The sequence below is a fragment of the Pagrus major genome, chromosome 5 (assembly GCF_040436345.1).
Source record: "Pagrus major chromosome 5, Pma_NU_1.0".
Taxonomy (NCBI): Eukaryota; Metazoa; Chordata; class Actinopteri; order Spariformes; family Sparidae; genus Pagrus; species Pagrus major.
This window is the reverse complement of record NC_133219.1, coordinates 11356144-11377002: the sequence shown is the minus strand read 5'-3', so window position 1 is coordinate 11377002 and position 20859 is coordinate 11356144. Positions and strand designations below refer to the sequence as shown.

Sequence of the window (20859 nt, the reverse complement as noted above, 5' to 3'; positions counted from 1 at the left end):
CTTGTTTCTGCATGCAGAAGAGGGTTGGGTCAATTCATGCACGACGTTACGGGGGGGGGGCTAACAGGACTGGGCCCACCCACTCGTACAACTGGCCCAGCCTACATTTTAACCCTTTCTACCGCTGTGCTGCTCACTGGTAAATCCTCCTGATTGCACAGTGACACAAATCAACTGCGAAGTTGGTTTTTTTTGTTGTTGTTTTTTTTTTTTTTTTACCAGCATACTTGTAATTGAGTAATGTTTCAGTGATGTAACTGTACTCATACTTTCAGTACTGGTCAATTGTAGTGTTGTTTCCCCAACTGGCCCAAAGGCAAATATAATGTAGTTATGACATCAGCTTATCAATATACTTTTAATGATTAAGAAAAGTGTTTTGTTCAGAAATTCATAGAAGATCTTATGAAAGAAATTATGACACACAAACTGTTGCCTTTTCTTTAGACGCTAAAAAGGCGTTTGATAAAGTGGAGTTCCCTTTTTTGTTTTATTTGTTTTATACGCTAGAAAAATTTGGATTTGGACCAATATTTAGGAAGTGGGTGGAACTACTGTATACTGATCCTTCAGCCACTGTCTTAACTAATGGGATTATGTCACCTCAAATCAGTCTAAATCATGGCGTTCGACAAGGATCGCCTCTGTCACCTCTAATCTTTGCCATATTTCTTGAACCCCTGGCCAGAGCCTTATGGGCTAATTCAAATATACGGGCTGTGCAGGCAGGTCAGGAAGAACACAAGCTTCTTCTGTATGCGGATGATGTTTTATTGATATCCAGTAACCCTGAATCCTCAGTCCCAGAAATGTGCTCAGTTATAAATCTGTTTTCAGAGATATCTGGGTATACTGTTAACTGGTCAAAATCAGAAGCCATGCTGTTATCAAAAACATGCCCCCCAGATATCAGAAAGAATTGGAAATTCAGATGGATGGCAGAAGGATTAACATATTTGGGCATCAAATTAACGCCAGGTCTGAAAAAAATAATGGAAGCCAACATATTTCCAGTCATTCAGAAAACCCAAATTCTGTTACAAAATTGGGATAAATTATATATTTCCCTGATAGGCAGACTTAATTTAGTAAAAATGATTTTAACTCCCAAGATCAATTACATCACTTCCATGTTACTGCTACTCACTATTTAAAACATACAACGGGATGATAGAGAAGTTTATCTAGGCAGGAAAAAAACCCATGTTTAATCGGACCAAGTTATATGCTGCAAAAGACAAGGGGTATTAGCACTATCACGAATAGATTAGTATCATTTGTCATTTTCTTTATCTCAGCTATCTAAAATTCACCTACCCCCTACAAGGACCCCTCTGTGGGTCAGGACAGAAGAGCAACCAGTGTATCCCTTTTCTGTGGAGGCCTTTCATACTTTTGTAAAGCAAATATTTGCCCTCATCATCTGTCAATATTTCAAGACTGTAACAAAATCTTTTATTTTCTGACTAAAGCCCACAAAAAAATACTTTGTTACTCTACAGTCATTTGCTATCCCTGTTTACAACTGTAAAATCATATACTTTGTTTTCCAACATGGGCAACTTTAAGCTTGTTTATAGAAGCAAACCAGTTGAGTTAAATGGTTTAAAATACTTTCCGTTAGTGAATAGACATCTGTATAAAAAGAACAAAGTGAAGAAAAATTATAAATGGCTTGAATGCCCTCATCATATTTCAAGATAACTTGTGTTCATTGTAAAGATCAGGTTTTTTTTTCTGACCCATTGCTCCCATAAGTGTCATGAGAAGGGTGGAAAAGGGACATATAGGTTGGAGGGTCTTCTCCCTGTTGAAACAGAGGTGGAGGAGTAGGGCCTTGATGCTGCACTGACGGTGGTGAGAAAGCTGCAGCTGGAAAACTGTATGGTGGGGCCTGTTGTGGCAGCTGATTGTTGTAGCCACTTGTTGTGTTGCCAGGTTGAGTGGGACCTGGTGATGGGTATCCGTAAGCACCTGGAGCTGTGGGTACACCATAAGATCCAGTAGGGAAGGCAGGTGGAGGGAAGTCGCTGTAACTTGGAGCCCCAACAGCCCCAGCTGGGGAGGGATCCATTGCCACTGCAGGGGGAGGGAGGTCGCTTTTGCTTGGCCCTCCAACAGCCCCAGCTGGGGAGGGACCCATCGCCACTGCAGGGGGAGGGAGGTCACTTTTGCTTGGCCCTCCAACAGTCCCAGCTGGGTATGGCCCAAAAGCCTCACCAGGCGGCAGGGTGGCAAAGCGAGAAGGGATAATGACCAGTGGAAGCTTCACCTCCGGATCAAAGGCAAAACTGATGTCCAAATACACCTGGGAAACAGAAATATAAGAAGAGGTAAAATCAGAGTACACCAGAAATGATCCTGGTTGGGGCAGGGCGTTTCATTGCGTCGTTCATGGACAAGTCTCTTCTGAAATCTCACAAGAGGTGAGTTGTTGCAGGAAGATGCTGTGAAATATGAGTCAAAGTTGAAGAGGGGAGTTTGGAGTTTGAGAAGAGGAACCTGCCAGTGAGAATTTATTTGCAAAAACACAGCAGGAAATGTAACTGTTTTTGTACAATCCAGATGAGGCAACAACTGCAACAGCTCAGATTTCAGAGCGAGGCTTCTCCTTGAAAAAACATGCACTTTTAGTGGACTTAACAAAGGATTACATTGCCGTGTTGCGGCAATTTGCTGGACCGATGGTCAGTATGAATCATGTATACACCCGACATGTAAATGGCCCAGGTTAACAAATACTGGAATTCCCCTTCAAGTCAAGCATTTCTGCGCTACGATTACAACAACTTTAAACAGAATTACAATCAAAAGCAAATCTGACTTGATGTAACATCACTATGACATTATTACATACCATTAGGTAATGTTCAACTGAGATAAGTCCACAGTTATAGAGAGAGTGGATGACATCATTAGGAATCCTCCTGTGACAGAGGACAGTTTTCTCTGAGTTCGGTGCAAGGGTTTCCCCCACCATTTTCCATAGACTTTTGTCCCTGCTATGAGTGGAGTCACTGGTGTGGTACTCTATTTTCTGCTGTAAGCTGAATTTGGGCGTCATTTCTTTGGAGGAGGAGTTGCAGATTGTGGCAGCAACATATAAAGTGTCACCTGTAAAAATAAAATCATAAAATCTGAACATGCAACATTTTTTCTGGAAATGTGTCACGGCCAGCTCAAAACCCCTCCTGCTGGGCATCTGCAATACAAAAAGGAGGACAAACAAAGAGCCCAACAGCACAAGAGGCATGGCCGTCACAAATGTTACCACACAAAATAAAAAAATATTATACATTACACATACTGTACTGCTTTGAAATTGTTAATGAAGCATATACTGTACATTTGGAGAAACATCCAAGCTATCTACAATGCTGCAAACATGAGATATATCAGCATTTTACACTTTGACACTTGATACTACTACTAGTGACTTTACCTGGAGAGAAAACCGTTCTGTTAACTGTGGCAGACATTTTGACCTGTCCTTTGGAGAAAACTCCAACCTCTTTATCCACCGAACCAGACTGGGGACACTAGAACAAATAATGGAAAAGAAAAAAAACATTCACTCAATGCCTCATATGGCTGAAACTCAAAGTCCAGAAGAAAATAATGTCATCTTGCAATTAACCTTTGGATTGAGCCATCCATGTTCAGGTTATCACCATAAAAAGTGAACTCTTTAACATCTCAAAATGCATCCTCCATGACAAGGTTTAAGTTGGTGTTGAGCAATGCTGTATTCTCTCTAACCAATCAGTGCATTTCACACTTTGAACAAACTTTTCACTCTGAACTCCTTTCGACAAAACACCCACCATTTCCTGTTTGGTTTGTGGTTTTTGAGTCACGTCTCTCTAGTCATGTCACTTCTTGTCTTAATGTTTCCCGTTACAGCAGCCATAAACCAGTTTGAATGCTGCAGAAGTAGAAATACTGTATCAAATTCGTAACATGTATCATTGTAATGTCCCACGTACCATAACTTGACCAAGGTGTGATAAAGATTTTGACACAAAATTGAGCTCGTGATCTATTTCAGAAGGCCACCGCCAGCTCCTGGATATCTTCACTTCAAGCTTGTAGATTATCTTTCCATGCTTCCCCTTAAAAGATGACGGCATGTTTCTGTAAGACAGAAGCGGTTCACGAATGCCGTTATTAGGGAACACAAACAGTGACACAGTATTAATGCCAGCAACTGGAAATGCCCACTTACCTGTGTGGGATATCAAGCCTGAATTTAAAGTGATGGACTCCTTTGGGAAGTACAGTACCTGAATAAGGAAGTAAGAATCATAGTGAGAAGTGAGGAACACTTCCCCTACAGAGACCTTACAAATGACTGATTGAGCTTTTATTGATGAGATGCACTGATACAGTTTGTATCATGTGTAAGTTTTTGTGTTCACGTATGTAAATCAACATAATTTGTATATGAAAATCACTTGATGGTGGGCCATTATGTAAAGTATTGACGTAGATAATCCTCATTCAAGATGCAATTGAGCACTTTTGAGATTTTTCATAATTTTTGAAACAGCATAGGCCAATGTAAAGAAATAATGGATTTTGACTGGGTACAGTATACTTTTCACAATAAAAGCAGCCACCTGACCTGCAGACAGTGTAAACATCCACAGGAACCGATGATTTTAATGAAAAATAAAAGTATATTAGCTTCAAATAGTAGTTATTATATATACTTCAGGTTGTTGTGTACCCATGGACAGTAAACCTAGTTGTCCAGTTATTATGGTATTAGAAAACAATGACCCATGAAAAAAAAAAGTCCAATGGCTCAACTTGCCCCGAGGTAGGGGTAAAATGAGCCTAAGCATGGGGTAAATTGAGCCATGTCGGCATAAGTAGTACCATCTGATATAAAAATGAGACAAAATCAAACAATTCTGATACAACTTTAAATATTATTAATGGCATTTATAAGAACAACATGGTAACTCTTGTAACAGTGATTAAACATCAACATTAACTTGTAACAATGACAGGCAGAAAATGTGTGTTTTTTCGTGTGTGTGCATGCATGGGTGTCAGTCCGTATGTATTTGAGTGTAATTGTAGTGTCTGTATGCACTGAAAGATTTCTGACTACTTTTGGTGTGGCTCAGAATTACGGTTACTGACTCAACTTGCCCACCCCAGTGGCTCATTTTACCCCGCATCCTCCATTTTGTCAAAACTGTTTCAAACAGTAGCTCAGATCAACAATTATGCTACCTTTATGACATTGTTTTGTAGCTTACACTGACATAAATCACCATGTTATAATGTCCAGAACATATCTGTTGATTAAGATACAAGACTCATAAATTTAAGGACATGCTGAATTTACTTTGAATGACAAAAATCATTTTTTTGCTCTAGTTTACTTACCACTCTCTCCATGTGCTTGAATCCAACATTGCTTCACTATTGTGAATTCTAAATTCCTTAATTGGTGGAAAGATGACTTTTTTTATGGTTACCTGGATACAGGGGATGGCTCGTCTTACCCCGTTCTACTTTACAATTAAGACAGGCCTATCCATTTTAACCAACGTACCAACACGTTTCTTAGACTTACCTTTAGGACTTTCTTCCACAAAGTATTTTTTTACTTTGAAGTACCTCGTGTGTGCAATGTAAGTTGTCTCACTTCCTCCACTAGACTTTGTAAAGCGGACATTGGCATCTCCTTTAACTTTCACCATCAGACTCTTCACTTTGGTGTCTTTTGTCAAAGTGAAAGTAACTGTGCCTGCAACAGGATCTCCTTCGGAAAACGTGTTCTCTTCATTGAGAGCATCATAAATCACTCTGAAGTCCTTTATCGGAGACATTTTAGGTGTTTACGTCCTGTTTACTTCTCCATGCGCTCAGGCAGCATCCAGCGGTGCTGTTGTGCTGTTGACAGTGAGCTGACAGCTGCTCACAGGTGGCTCCGCCCCAGAAGAAAACCTCACGTATTTCCTCCTGTGAAGCTGTAAAAGCATTTATTACTACATACCTTCAGACATCCACGTATCATGACAACAAATTATGCAACAGGGTATTCAGGTCATCTAATGGTGAGGTGAAAGGAAGTGTCCCAGGGGTGAAGGTCGGACAACACAGGGGAGCCACAGTCCCTCACAGCTGAAGACAGTGTTCATCTTCAGTAGTCTCCTCTTTCTGTCTCAACTTTGAGTGTCTGTGGATTCAGTTTGGAGAACAGTTATGACCTTTGAAATGTTTCTTAAATACGAGCTTTCTTGTTTCTGCATGCAGAAGAGGGTTGGGTCAATTCATGCACGGCGTACTGGTCAGTTGTAATGTTGTTTCCCCAACTGGCTAAGAGGCAAATATAATGTAGTTATGACATCAACTTATCTATATCCTTGTAATGATTAAGAAAGGTGTTTTGTGTTCAGTTTAAGTCTCTCTCTATATATACTCTATCTATGATTTATCTTGAGTCACGGTCCATTGGTCAATTCTTCATTCATTTGCTCATCCTTAGCCCGTCTGTGTTTTGCTCCAGTGCTGTCAATATTTCCCCTTCAGTCCAGCCAGCTCTCCTGTTCACCCACTAGTTCCCTCTCCACCACTCACCACTTCCCTACTGATATCTGTTGGTGCATTGTGTACATATGCACATCTATATCAAACATACAATCATACCAGGCATGTTGATGTTGCAGTAAACATAGCCAATAAAAAATAAATAAATACACACACACACAAAATATCACAGAACATGAACAAAAAGCGAACACACCAAGGATGAGTAGTGATAGTAAATATTAACTTTATTGTCTGTGACTGCTCCACCCACAAGGGCACCTGCCCGATGGACAAACCGATCTACAGCCACTCTTTCACTGTTGCCTTCAACCATTTTGTGCTTGTTCATTTTAAATTAACACATTTAACAAGAATAACAAAGTATTAAAGACATGATTTTGGTGATTGGATTTTACATTCTTAACTCACAATAAGTATTTTAGCATTTTTTCCCCCATATAGCATAACATACAATGTACCATGTAACAGTAAAAAAGTACAAATACAGAAAACATTTTCACTCTTGTAAACAGCAAATATTTACTGCCTTTTAAATAGCCTAAATGCCCACTGTCATGGTTTTGCTTTTTGGTTAGACATCTGTTTTGTAGATTATATCTTTGTGTGTCATGTCTTACTTCCTGTCTTTTTTCTGTGTACACCTGTGTGTCATTAGTTCATTAGCCCTTGATTAACTATGACAGTTCATCAAAAAAGGAACCAAGCGCGGACACAGAGGCAGGTAGGTCAAACAACAAAAGCAGGCAAAGGAATGTCAAAGGAAAAAAACTAAAGAGAAATACAAAACTGAAGACAAACCAGAAGCCACAGAGAACAGAGACACATGAGACACAGGATGAAAACAGAGAAGAGTAAAGGAAAAATACAGACTTAAATACACAAAGGCTACTGAACAAATGAAACACGTTTACTCAGAAAATGGAAAAACAGACAAAGGATGTAATCTACAAAATAAAACAGGAAACAATTAACCAAAATCCCAAATCACGACTCCCCCATCATCTGTCCATACACAAGACCGTTTTTTCTGACAAAATCTAGTTTGCGTTTCCTTAAATGTAACATTAACAGCTGACTAAAAGCCCATAAAAATGTGCCCTTTGTTTGAAACTTTACAGTAATTTGTTCTTGTAAAACCATATCCTTTGGATTCCAGAATGCTCAACCAGTTGAGTTAAAGGGATTAGAAACAACTTGTTGTGCATTGCATTCAGGGAATATACATCTGTATTGAAAGTAAAGAAACCAAGTGAAGATCCATTATGAATAGGTCAAAAACCCTCAACCTTTTTTTCAAGATTACTGGTGTTCTCTTTAAAGCTCAGTTTTTTTTATCAGGGATGGGGGGGTAAAGGGACATATAGGCTGGAGGGTCTTCTCCCTGTTGAAACTGAGGTGGAGCAGTAGGGCCTTGATGCTGCACTGAAGGTGCTGGGAAAGCTGCAGCTGGAAAACCGTATGGAGGGACCTGTTGTGGCCACTGGTTGCTGTAGCCACCCGCTGTGTTGCCAGGTTGAGTGGGACCTGGTGCTGGGTATCCAAAAGCACCCGGAGCTGTGGGTACACCATAAGATCCGGTAGGGAAGGCAGGTGGAGGGAAGTCGCTGTAGCTTGGAGCCCCAACAGCCCCAGCTGGATAGGGACCCATCGCCACTGCAGGGGGAGGGAAGTCGCTTTTGCTTGGCCCTCCAACAGCCCCTGCTGGATAAGGCCCTCCAACAGCCCCTGCTGGATAAGGCCCTCCAATAGCCCCTGCTGGGTAAGGCCCTCCAATAGCCCCTGCTGGGTAAGGCCCCGCAGCCCCAGCTGGGTATGGCCCCGCAGCTCCACCAGGCTGAAGGGTTGCAAGGCTGAAAGGAACAATGACCAGCGGAAGCTTCACTTCTGGGTCAACGGAAAAACTGATGTCCAGATACACCTGGGAAACAGAAATATATGAAGAGGTAAAATCTGTCTATATCAGAAATGATTTGAATCAAGTTATTTATTCGGTCAACTGTGCTGACATATAAACATGATTATTGTATGTGATTTTACTGTAATGATTATGCAGCATTGCATACTGTAATTTTAGAATATTTCTCATTAATGTTGAAGTGTGTGATTTGTGACAAGAATAGCCTGTGCTACAATTTCTTTATATTGATGTAACATCACTATTTACATCATTACCTTGAGGTAATGCTCAACTGTGATGATATCACAGTTATGGACAGAGCTGATGACATCGGCAGGAATCTTCAATTGGCCGGAGACGGTTTCCTCTGACTGTTTGAGAGTGTCCCCAACCATTTTGCAGACACTTATCACGCTGAGTTTATGGGAGGCATGGGCCCGGTACATGGTTCTCTGCTCTACGCTGAATTTGGGCTTCATTTTTTTGGAAGAGGAGTTGGAGATTTTTGCAACAAAAGATAAAGTGTCACCTGTTGGAAACAAATCATAATGTATATTCATGAATATGAATATATATTTTTTTAGGAATAACGTCAGGACACACTTATATATGATAAAATATTGTACATTACGCATATATACATACTGTATGTAAGTGCTTTAAAATGGTTAAAAAAAGCATAGAAAACGTTGTTGAGTTGAGATATGGCATGCTAACATCAACACCTAAACCACCTTCTGTCTGACATCGTAATGAAACAATGTACAACGTTGTAAATATCATGTGAAAATACAATGCATTTTATATCTTGCTTCAACACTAGTCCAACAACAAGTGTTGGAGTTCAACAAAGCTGGAGTGACTTTACCTGGAGAGCAAACCCTTTTGTCAACAGTAGCAGACATTTGGATATGTTCTTTGGAGAAAACTCCAACCTCTTTACCCACTGAACCACAGTTCGGACCCTAAAACAAATCATAGGAAAACATCGTATGATATCAGCTCAATGCCACATAAGACTAAAATTCAAAGTAAACAGTCATCTTTGCTCTGTTTAACACCATGCAACTGAAAATGAAACTTCCCTGAACTGGTTGTGGTTGAGCAACACTGTAAAATTTCTCTTGATTCTCACGCAATCAAATCTACGGTGGCCCTGAGAGCTCAGTGTACTGCAACTTGATAAAAAAAAAAAAAAAACATGCTGAAAGTCAAAACACAAGAAAATTAAGAAAAATCAACAATTTGACAACAAATTTGAGAAAACATGCCTCAAATTCAGACATGTTATAAAAAAAATGGAAAAGACAACGCAAATATTTCCAGAGGACAGAAAACAGTTGCTTGTTGTTGCCATGGTTTGTGACTTACTAAGGTATTGAAATCTGATTCATGTATCAAACATTCATGTTCATGCTGTGGACTGACATCATGCCTCTGCGCATGCGCAGAAAGTGACTGCTGCACAGACCTCGCAGGTGTATTTGCAGCATGTTTTTGTATTGTGTTGTGCTGTCGAGACAGCAGGAGGACAGGATCAAAAACAAAAATAGTTTTTCCAGATAACACAAATTTTCACACAGGAACAGGCAAGATGAAAGAGAGGTAATGAAACAGGAGCACAAACAGGGAGCTGGTAAGCTGGTGAAAATACAGGAAACGGGGCAGGGCTATGGAGGATAATGCCAGGTATGTTTGCACAAAGAGCAGTGCTGGAATTGAGCGGATTAAAGACGGGAGACCTCGCCAACAGAAACAAAAACAGACAGATAAGCAGGGGGAGACAGGAAAATCAGGAAATACAAGAAAACACAGAAATAACAACCGTGCATATTGTTTAAGTTGGAGAAAAAGAGAAAGCTGCATCTGAACACACACTGCTCACCAATCTCTCGAGCTGTACCAGGCCACCATGTTGAAAAGGGATGCAGAGAGAACGCTAACATGAACTAACACTCAAATCCACTAATTTGCAAGATCGGCCATACGGGCTTTCAAAACAAAGAAGGCTCAGATTACAACACACATACAGGGAATATGACTTCATTCTCTGTTTGAGACACCATACTCCAATGTATCTTCACATAGCAATCGGTTGCTTGCTGTTTTATTAATGTTCAAAATGTCATATATTTAACCTTTAAGTTGCAGTTTGTTGAGATCTCAGGGCCAGTGTAACTGTGGATTCTTCCATTACTCAGCGTATTACACAATATCAAACTCTCAGATTACTGCAGCTCCTCCTGCTGGGTGCCTGTTGCTCATATTTAAGCACACTACTCTATTTTTCTGTGAGCATTTTCTCCATGGCACGCTTCATATTCATTGTAGCCAACTGTCTCTTAAGTCGAGTGACTTCTCAACCTAAATATATTTCCTTTTCAGCAGCCATTAGCAAATTTAAGCGCTGTAGAAGTGAAAATACATTATCAAATTCATAACACGAATCATTGTTATGTCCCACTTACCATTGATTGGCCAAGGTGTGGTAAAGCCCGTGACATAAAGTTGAGGACAGTTTGTTCTACAGAGGGCAAATGCCAACTCCTGGATATCTTGGCGGTGAGCGTGTAGACGATCCTTCCATGAAACCCCTTGAAGGATGAAGGAAATGACCTGTACAACAGAGCCAGTTCATGGATGCAGTAATGTGTTTACACAAACAATGATGCAGTATTAATGCTATAAATGCTAGATATTCCCACTTACCCCTGTGGGATTTTAAGCCTGAACTTATACTGATGGTCTCCTTTTGGAAGTTCTGTGCCTGGAAAAGAAGTGAGAATCATTGACACTTCCCTGATAGAGACCTTACAGATGAATGACAGAGCCTTTTTTTTCTTCCTCTTTTTACTTTTCTAAGTCCTTATTTTTTACGTGCTTAATGAAATTGTGAGATTCGTGTGGTTCTTGGAAGTTCACTTGTAAATCTACAACATTTATATGTGCATCACTTGTTTGAAGACATATATATATATATATAAAAACAATACTTGGGCTAAAAGTAGATATCGAGAACTCAGGAAGCATTTTATGTGTTTTGTGCAAACTTGTTGCTTGTTATCAACACCAAAAGAAAAAAAAAAGCCATATGTGTGTGTATATGAATACACACACACACACACACACACACACACACACACACACACACACACACACACACACAGATATATAACTCATAACTTTGAAATAACCCAAATTCTAAGTGTTAAGATGAGCAAGCAACTTGAAAGTACCAACACGTTTCTTCGACCTACCTTCAGCATTTTCAGTCACTAAGTATTCTTTGTCTTTGAAGAATTTCCTGTGCGCATTGTGAGACCTCCTCCTCTCTCCAGTCCCGTCCGTCCAGTGTACGTGCGCCTCACCTTTGACTTTCACGAAGATGCTCTTCACTTTGGTTTGTTCCGTCAGCGTGAAAGTGACCATGCCTGCAACAGTGTCCCCTTCAGAAAACGTGTTGTATTTGTTGAGAGCTTCATACATCAGTTTAAAGTCCTTTATCGGAGACATGTTGGCTGTCTCGTCCAGAGGCGCTCCCTGTTTCCCACCTGTGTGTATCCGCGCAGCAGGAAGCGCTGGCTGACTTCTCTCGTATCCGGCTCCGCCCGCAGTGAGGTCCACCTCCTCACCTAGATCTGTTATAATATACTCTCCACATGTGGACAACAGGATATTCAGGTTTAAACAATCACATTACATTTAAAACCAGTGATGGAATGACAGGTAGTGCATTAATTTCCTCAAATACGGTGGCCTATTAAGCACAATTTTGTGCTTTACTTGAGTATTTCCATTTTCTGCTACTTTATACTTCAACTCCACTACATTTTGGAAGCAAATATTGTACTTTTACTCCACCTTATTTATCTGGTAACTGTATTTAGTAAAGGTGGACTATGCAGCTTTTTATACAGGCCAATTATAAAAACAGAGACAAAGCTGTTGATACAAGGAATGCTTGCAAATGGCAAGAGTTTAAGTCCCAGATTATCTGGAAATGTGAGGGGTTTACCGATCAAATAAAAAGAAAAGTACAATATGGGTACTTTTTGTATGGGTGACTTTCAGTTTCAATAAAGTAAATCTTCACATGATATTTTACTTTTACTCAACTATGACTTGTTGGTACTTTTCACACCACTGTATAATATAAACAAATTTTATCTTAACATGGGGTGTAATTGAGTTTAAGCAATCTTATAAAGTGTATAAGCATTGTACTATGTACGGTGTGTCAAATATTTGGCTATTTAACTTGTATAAGTGAAATGTATAATTATTTATATACAGAGGAAAGAAAGATATAGGTGTATAACAAAGTGTTCCCACTCGCACTGAAAGAGTCACAGAGACACTTTACCTGACAATTCTTTACTCAAATGTACAGGTCAGAGAAATACTGGCAATTTGAGGGGTATAACAAATCAAGTTTGCAAAGTATAGTGTAATAAAATAGAGAGAAGTAGTGTCATGTTAAACTCAAAAGACTTGAAAATAAAGGAAAAATAAATATTATGCCTCTTAGTTGTAATACTATGTTAAGAAAAACATAAAAAATATTTTTTCTTGATACAATACAGAAGATTGAGGTAGAGTAGATATGTGTAAATCATAACACTGAGTTGAAAGTATGAAAAGTCAAGCACACTTGAGTTTAGCAAGGCACGTAAAATTCACAGTGTATCTCGTTTACTGAATTTGTTGAGCAATAATGTTATCGGCATGTAATTAGCAACATGTACCGACCAGAAAACAACTATCACATACAATACAAAAGCTCTATTTTGTGTATAATTATTTACACACAAACAGTAAGTAATGCACACAATGGCTTTTTTGTTCTAAATTCAAACATTTAAGAACACTAATGAAGTCTTAAAGACATGATTAAGGTGACTGGATGTCTTACTAGCTGTTAGTATTTAAGCACACGTTGTGTTATTTGGCATCAGATCTTTCATTAGCAGAAGGCGGGAAAAGGAGTGCATATGCTGGAGGAGCTTCATCCGACTGAGACAGGAAGTCTGTGTTTGCCATTGGTGCAGAAGGCAGCATGTTGTACACGGGAGCGCTTGGGGACATGTTGAACGCTTGAGAAAAAGGAGGAGGTTGGATCTCTGGCGCACTTGGGGGTGGGTGAAATGTTGGGGCGGGAGGTGGAGGGTGAAGCGTAGAAGACGGAGCGGTGTGTGGATCTCCATATGGAGAAACCGCCTGTGGCACTGGATTATTGTAGCGCTGACTCACGTGTGCTGGCTGAGCAGGGTACGCAGGCGGTGGTGCTGAATAACTTCCTGGCTGACCATAGGCATAGGGACCCACAGGAACCGCAGGGGGAGGGAAGTCGATGTTGCTTGGTCCCCCATAAGCCCCTGCTGGATAGGGACCCATCGCCACTGCAGGCGGAGGGAAGTCACTGTTGCTTGGTCCCCCAATAGCCCTGGCTGGATAGGGACCCGCAGCCACACCAGGCTGAGGGCCATGAGCTAAATCAGGAGGAATAATGACCACGGGGAATATGACCTCTGGATCGAAAGAAAAGCTGATGTCCAGGTACACCTGAGGAAAAATAGAACTGCTTCAATCGTACACGATGCTTTACTTTTAAAACAGAATAACAAGCGAGCATCTGACAACAATTAAGGGTCTTTATAAATGTTAAGGGTCAATAAACTCTATCAATAGACAGATACACTGTTACACCATTACCCACCTTTAAACAATATTCCAATGTGATAATTTCACAGTTCTGGATTGTCTGAGTCAGATCACGAGGAAGCTTTATTGCCCACTTGACGTCCTTCTGTGTTTTGGCGTTAATACAGTGGTCAGACACTTTGAAGATGGTGGTGCGCTGCTGTTTTTTATGGTGTTGGGCACGGTACAACACATCCTGGATTAAAGTGACTTTGGGTGTCATGTTACTGGAAGAGGCATTGTTGATTTTTGCAAGAACCACCACAGTTTCACCTGTAAGGACAACAACATAATATTTTGGATTCATTTCCGCTTATTCAAATTCAAGTGACATCCAGGACAATGCAGAGTGCTCCAGAATGTGTTTTATATAAAGACAGTTTATTATTGTGAATGTAAGGTACAACTTACTCACTATATACATAATAAACTGTTCTGAAATGCTAACCCAACCCATTTATTACTCCATGCATTTTATTTGAAAATACTACTGTATATGACCAAGGCCAGAACAAACATAGTGACTATGATCAATTATGGCTTTAATCATAATTAGGAAACCCCATGATATTTTACCCAAATTTCTATAAACTCTTTTCTTCATGCTTCACTAAAACTATTTATGACAACAAACCAAATTCATGGCAGACATTTTAAATTGTCAAGCGCACAGGTGTATGCTGACATGCACAATACCAGGGCACTGGAAATAGATACATCTAAAACTCCTGTGGTGACACGTCAAAACATCTATAGTGAAAGAAGACTGTGCAGTGCATGCATAATGTTGGCTGTGGCCACCATCACATGACAAAAAAAGATTTTCATTATCTGCATTCAGCAGCAGATCTCCGTCCATGACTCGAACCTACCATGTTTGAGGAAGAATTTTACTACCTGGGGCATAAGCTCTCTTGTCAACGAAGACATCCATGTCCACTTTTCTTTTTCCGAAAATCCCAATCTCTTTGTCTGTTGAACCAGTTTGGCTTAACTAGAATTCAATAAACAAAAATATCTGTTACTATTCATCCACTTTCATTATAGAGGCAATACAGTAAATGACTTAAGTATAACAGTTATTAAGCAGGGCGGGACACCAGGTGTGAGTGTCGCTGCAGTACCATTTGAATATATATATATAATTATTATATATAATATTTCTTTTACAGTGCATTTCACTGCACACTGTATTCTACGCTCTGTGCATGTGACAAATAAAGAACCTTGGACATTGAACCTTGGATATGTAATTGTATGCAGCTTTCACTTTCTTCAGAAGAAATGTTAACTGTAAAAACAGTCCACAGCGAAGCGTCCCTAAAAATTTGCTCAAATTTAACTCCAAATTCTAATATGTCACACAGCAGACATTTTGACTTATCACAGCAGGACAAGCACAGGCATAGCTGATGCTGTTAATGAGGGCTCTATGTAGAAACCATTTCAATATTATATTTTTATTAGCATGAGTTATTTATTGTTTTTATTTGTTATATTTATAATTTGGGCTCTACAGGCACCAGCTTGAGCACTGGTTTGTTGAAGCACAGGTTCAGGATAATGGTAGAAGGTGTGTCAATGTCAGGTGATGCACAAGGAAGGGAAATACTTTTTTTTTGCGCAAGAGAGTGGCGGCATGATGGACACATGCATGTTTGCTTTGACCTTGAAAACAAATGTGAACCAAAATGTGAATCTTGCCCAGACAATGGACTTCTTAATTGCCCGAGTACATCCCAAATGACCTGGTGCACCAGTTGCTTTTTGTTCTGAGTTTATCTAGCGATAGCTCTGACTGTTCATCTAACTTAAAATGAGAATATGTAACTTTTGAAAGAAGAAATAAAACATTCTACTGGTATATTTATTCAGTTACTGGACTTAAATAAGATGTAAGTATTTCCCCTTTATGCTACTTTATACTGCTACTCCACCACATTTACTTGACAGCTGAAGTTACTGGTTACTTTTCAAAATAAGACGAAACATGTAATAAGCTTTTTAAATATGATGGATTACTATAGATTTAACTACACAACTGTATATTAAGTAGTTAAAATTAGCACCATCTGGACCATCTCCACCAGTGAGGTGTACTTACACATTAACGCATGCAGGGATGGAATGTAACTACGTACATTTACTCAAGTACTGTACTTAAGCACAATTTTGAGGTACTTTACTTGAGTATTTCCATTTTCTGCTACTTTAGACTTCCACTACACTACATTTGCGAGGCAAATACAGTACATTTCTTTTACTCCACAAGTTTCATGCTTCTATGAAAAAGATTTTTTGACATATGCCCTGAACTATCTAGTTTCGTTATCACAACTTGCCTGAATTCACAATAAATGTTAACCTGAACAGTTTATGATGTAGTATATGATATCATTGTAATCCTTGGCCATTGAAACATATGGGTAGACATTGCCTTTTCTGTGTTATAATGTTTGGTTTAGAAGATATGATGCAAAATACATAATTCAGTTATAGCGGAAAGTAAAATGGGCATGTTCAGGGCCCCAAACTGTTAAAATGTACCAAGTTTCATGCTTGTTTGAAAAAGTGAACAATTTTTTTGAATATCATCTGGACTATATGAAGAGTGCACTGTAACATCACATTGCAAAATCTCTTGATACTATACCATGAAAGAAGTGGGTATAATTTTGGTCACAAATCAGAGTTTTGTGTGTCCATGTTTCAATATTGTACACACCATCAGAGACTGAGGATTTGGAATGGCCTTGGAGACAAAACATATCTTCTTTTCATCTGTACAGTCCATCCTCCAACTCCTGGTCAGCTTGGCTTCCAGCACGTAGACGATCTTTCCATAATTCCCCTTGAAGGATGGTGGCATGCTTCTGTAATGGAAAAACAGCGGAGAATGTTATGTTATCAGAGTAGGCTATTTGTCTTTGTCGGCTATTTGTCTTTGTCTTTGTTAAAAACAATGACATTGTTATTTTTAGTAAACTGTCTTACCCTGATGGTATGTTAATCCTGAAGTTAAAGACATGGGTTCCTCGGGGAAGTACAGCGCCTGAAAGGGAAAGAATTGTGGTACTGACGGTAGTCTACTTCCATCACTATCTGCTACGAGGTTACTGTTAACTGTAATGGTGGAAATTAGCAAAGCACTTTTCCTCAAGCACTGTAAATTCAAACTTGAGGAGATTTGCTCCAAGTATTTGGAATGCACCAGTTCAACAGCCAAACAGTGGTATTGGATGATATTCACCTTGTTGACTGTTGACGGCCTACAGGCCAGTAAGATAACATTCACCGATGATGGTGACTGATGTTGATCTGACGTGTCACCTCTGTTATGCACTGGCACAGTCATGGCTTTTAACATACCTGTCACCAGTTTGTAAGGCTATTTAAGTACCGAAAGATTCTTGTCACTAAATAGAGTGTTGTATCGCAGGCTAAAAAGGCTTTTATAGCACTTACATTTTGTTTTTAAAAAAGGTAATCTTTCATGTGAAAGAAGGCTATATTAAAGCTGGGGAACTAATGACACACACCAGCATAAGCTGTCAGCTAAATTCTTATTTTATGCATTGGCCCAGAATTTCACAATCGGTGCATCCCTGCTTAGTTTTACCATTTAATGCTTCTATTTCACTGCACTTAGTTTCAATACTGTAGATTCTGTCCTCTACATTAAAGGGGCAATATGAAACTTTTTTTTAGAACCGTAGGACTTTTAGACAGGCAATTGGTTCTTTTTGATCTCACCCCACCAAAACTCAAAAATCTATTTTTCTCAAATGTTTACACACACACACACACATGCAAACATATAACTTTCAAGTATATCTAGAAACTCATGTTCAGGAGGTTTAAGACTTAATCTGTAAACCCCTCAAATTACCGGATAATCTGGGCCAAACAATGGTTCAAACCGATGTCCCTGACCAAAACTCTCCTGCAGAAATTTAGGATTAAATTGACCTTCAGCTCTTGCAAACTGTTATTCATTGTGTCAAGAGCTCTGTCTCTGTTTGTGTGTGGGCCTGTAAAAAGGTTGTGAAGTGCACCTTTAGTGTAAAAGCTGTAATGTAGTTATTAGTCACATTTGATTGTTGGGTCATTCTACAGAAACGTCCACTTGTGGAAGGGCAAGATGTCTGAGAATTGACTATTTTTTCTCACATTCAAACTTAGACCACATGATCCCATAACTCATTGACTCTATGAATACACACAAATTAAAGTTAATGACTTTTTATCTTTTTAAATTTTTTTTTTTTTTTTTTTACATGTATTTAAAGACTCACTGGTGTTCTTTTGGCAATATAAACGTTTTTTATGAAATTTTTTTTTCTCAATCTCTTCAGCACATGTAGTCAGAGTCACAGGACAGTGAGGATTATACAACAACTTGGGAGACTGTCCAGTATTTAATTTAATCAGGTTTGTTAAAATTTGCACAACTAGATTTTTACTACAATGTTGAAAATATTTAAAAAAGTTATAAACAAGTTAAAAAGTAATGTAAAATTATCATTTTATGTCAGATGTAACACATTTTATCTGATGTAACAGGGAAAAATAGAATCAGAATATTAATATTTACAATATTGATGATGTAATGATACAAACTCACTTTTTCCTTATCTGAATAAACAAACTGTTCTCAGAGGAAAATAAGGTCCCCAGAACACTGTTTGAAGCGAGAAAGGTGGCAGGGTCCGCCAAATATAAACACAGTTCAACAGTATGGCATCGTGTTGTCCTTTCAGGTCAGTTTGTTTATTCTGTTTATTCCATCATGAAAACAAAGACAGTTTGTTTATTTAGTTTGTTTAGGCATAAAAAAAATCAGCCAATGAAGATCTTTCTCTTCTGAATAAAGTTTCTTCCCAAAAACTACAGAGTGCGCCTTTAAGTAGAGGAGACAAAACATTTACATTTGGCATCCAATCAGACTATCATTGACACTTAGTGTAAGCTGTTTTTACACTTTTCATTTTAACTCTGTTAGAAAACAACGAAAATATCCAGCATACTACACTGTTTGAACTGCCGTTATCAGTAATATCTTATGCAAAGTTCAATTTTCCATTAAAATTACATTTTACAAACTGGCTGCTACAAGGCATTAAACCACATGTTGTCAGTCATGGTAACCTCACTAAAATCATGTAATTTAATCTATTTATATTCTACTTTTTTTTTTTTGTTTGTTTTTGTTTTTACAAATCCCTCCTAATAAAGTAAAGTAAGTCATACCAGTGACCTCAACTTAAAAGCTTCATGCTTCAAGTTTAAAAGAGACAGTGGACTTAACCATGTGATTTCTTCATAGATCATCATTATTTATTTCAAAATAATAGACTTTTGTCACACTGTAACACCAGTGACACGACTCTATAGGGGACGATGACTTTGATTATAAATTTTATAATATTATTTGGGATTTTTTTTTAAATTGAATTTCTATCATATATTTCATAAGTTATGTATACAATATTGTATTTTAAATGGTAGAAAAAAAATTTTTTGAAATCAAAATACAGCACAGTGCTTCTATAGCTTACATAACTGTGGGAACAAGTTCTGTGGTGCTTGTAAAGTTAAATAATTAATGAAAACAAGTATTGCCAGATCAATGGCTCAGGAGGAAGTAATTGATCAAATGAGCTATTGTTTCGTGATATAATATTTTCAGTTATCATTTTTCTGTAAGGGGTGGGGTCAGAAATATGGACGTTTCCATAGAATGACCCTGTTGTGTTATTGAAATAAACTTAAACCTGAAGTAGTTCAAATAACCACCAACTCAAACAGCTTTAACATTACTGATGCTCACTTATTAATGTCTCAATGATAATATTCCAACTGTTTGAATAATACTTGTTTGTGTGTTGATTCAGTTTTAGTATACTCCTGATAGTACTGAAGTACTTTCACTTGCTATTAAATGGTTGCATTACTTATAAGTAATCGCTACAAATGATTTAAGATCACTGACTGATGGTGCCACGACCACAACTGGACAAAAAGAGGAGATAAAGTAGCGTTTAACAATGGCACCATGTCAGCAGTAGGTACCCGGATGGGTTGAGGCATGCATAACTCAAGACATCACTGCCTACCCTTCGCGTTCTCTGCGATCAGAAACTGCTTCTGTTTGAAATATCTCTTCGCTGCAGAGTACGTAGTGTCGCGATCGCCGCTCTTTTCCGTCCAACGCACACTACTGTCACCTTTTGCTTTAACAAAGAGACTTTCAACTGTGATCTCCTTCAATAAGACCAGTGTTACTTTGCCAACCAAAGGGTCCCCCTCCGAAAACGTCCCACTGTCATTCAGCAAGTCGTACGTCATCGTAAGGCTATGAACTGAAGGCATTCTCGCAGAGGAAACAAATGAAGGCTATAACGGTGAAATGAATAAAGAAAGCAAAAGATCGGGACCTCCAGGCCGATCCTCAGTGTGTTGATTACTAAAATGGCAGTCCCTCCTTGACTGTAGGACAGGACACGCCCTGAAGTTCTGATAACAGCCCTCTGCTGCCATACACAGGAGGAGCTGGGGGCTCCGAGGAAACACCGACGACTCGACCACTCAGTGTAGCCGTTCAAAAATAATGCTATGGAGCCCCCTGGAGGTCAATCATAGGAACAAACAGTGACGAGGAAGTAGGTGCACAACCAGGTGGATTAATTGAG

General features: G+C 39.0%; 3 protein-coding genes across 3 annotated transcripts; all 3 read right to left on the bottom strand.

Moving 5' to 3' along the window:
- Positions 1-1723: 1723 nt before the first annotated feature.
- Positions 1724-5846, bottom strand: LOC140995480 (arrestin domain-containing protein 3-like). Its single transcript, XM_073465483.1, has 6 exons — positions 5591-5846; positions 4226-4283; positions 3987-4134; positions 3443-3539; positions 2858-3114; positions 1724-2308 (listed from the first exon to the last, which is right to left on the bottom strand). Exons 1-6 carry the CDS (start codon positions 5844-5846, stop codon positions 1724-1726), a joined length of 1401 nt encoding a protein of 466 aa, XP_073321584.1.
- A 1014-nt stretch (positions 5847-6860) lies between these two features.
- Positions 6861-11980, bottom strand: LOC140996818 (arrestin domain-containing protein 3-like). The gene is made up of 6 exons (XM_073467316.1): positions 11725-11980; positions 11177-11234; positions 10936-11083; positions 9336-9432; positions 8743-8996; positions 6861-8488 (listed from the first exon to the last, which is right to left on the bottom strand). The coding sequence occupies exons 1-6, from the start codon at positions 11978-11980 to the stop codon at positions 7892-7894; spliced, it is 1410 nt and encodes a 469-aa protein (XP_073323417.1). The 3' UTR covers positions 6861-7891.
- An 845-nt stretch (positions 11981-12825) lies between these two features.
- Positions 12826-20632, bottom strand: LOC140996817 (arrestin domain-containing protein 3-like). Its single transcript, XM_073467315.1, has 6 exons — positions 20284-20632; positions 17162-17219; positions 16893-17040; positions 15065-15161; positions 14184-14440; positions 12826-14029 (listed from the first exon to the last, which is right to left on the bottom strand). Exons 1-6 carry the CDS (start codon positions 20537-20539, stop codon positions 13409-13411), a joined length of 1437 nt encoding a protein of 478 aa, XP_073323416.1. The 5' UTR covers positions 20540-20632; the 3' UTR covers positions 12826-13408.
- Between the last annotated feature and the right edge of the window lie 227 nt (positions 20633-20859).

Bases quoted from the DNA above. Each gene is read 5' to 3' on its own strand.
- LOC140996818 (XM_073467316.1), bottom strand. From the start codon at position 11,980: ATGTCTCCGATAAAGGACTTTAAACTGATGTATGAAGCTCTCAACAAA. The intron at 11,235-11,724 runs GTAGGTCGAAGA...CTTCTTTTCCAG, and splicing joins AGTGACTGAAAATGCTGAAG to GCACAGAACTTCCAAAAGGA. The intron at 11,084-11,176 runs GTAAGTGGGAAT...TCTGTTGTACAG, and splicing joins AGGCTTAAAATCCCACAGGG to GTCATTTCCTTCATCCTTCA.
- LOC140995480 (XM_073465483.1), bottom strand. From the start codon at position 5,846: ATGTCTCCGATAAAGGACTTCAGAGTGATTTATGATGCTCTCAATGAA. The intron at 4,284-5,590 runs GTAAGTCTAAGA...TTCCTTATTCAG, and splicing joins TGTGGAAGAAAGTCCTAAAG to GTACTGTACTTCCCAAAGGA. The intron at 4,135-4,225 runs GTAAGTGGGCAT...TCTGTCTTACAG, and splicing joins AGGCTTGATATCCCACACAG to AAACATGCCGTCATCTTTTA.
- LOC140996817 (XM_073467315.1), bottom strand. From the start codon at position 20,539: ATGCCTTCAGTTCATAGCCTTACGATGACGTACGACTTGCTGAATGAC. The intron at 17,220-20,283 runs GTAGGCAGTGAT...TTTCCCTTTCAG, and splicing joins GATCGCAGAGAACGCGAAGG to GCGCTGTACTTCCCCGAGGA. The intron at 17,041-17,161 runs GTAAGACAGTTT...TTTCCATTACAG, and splicing joins AGGATTAACATACCATCAGG to AAGCATGCCACCATCCTTCA.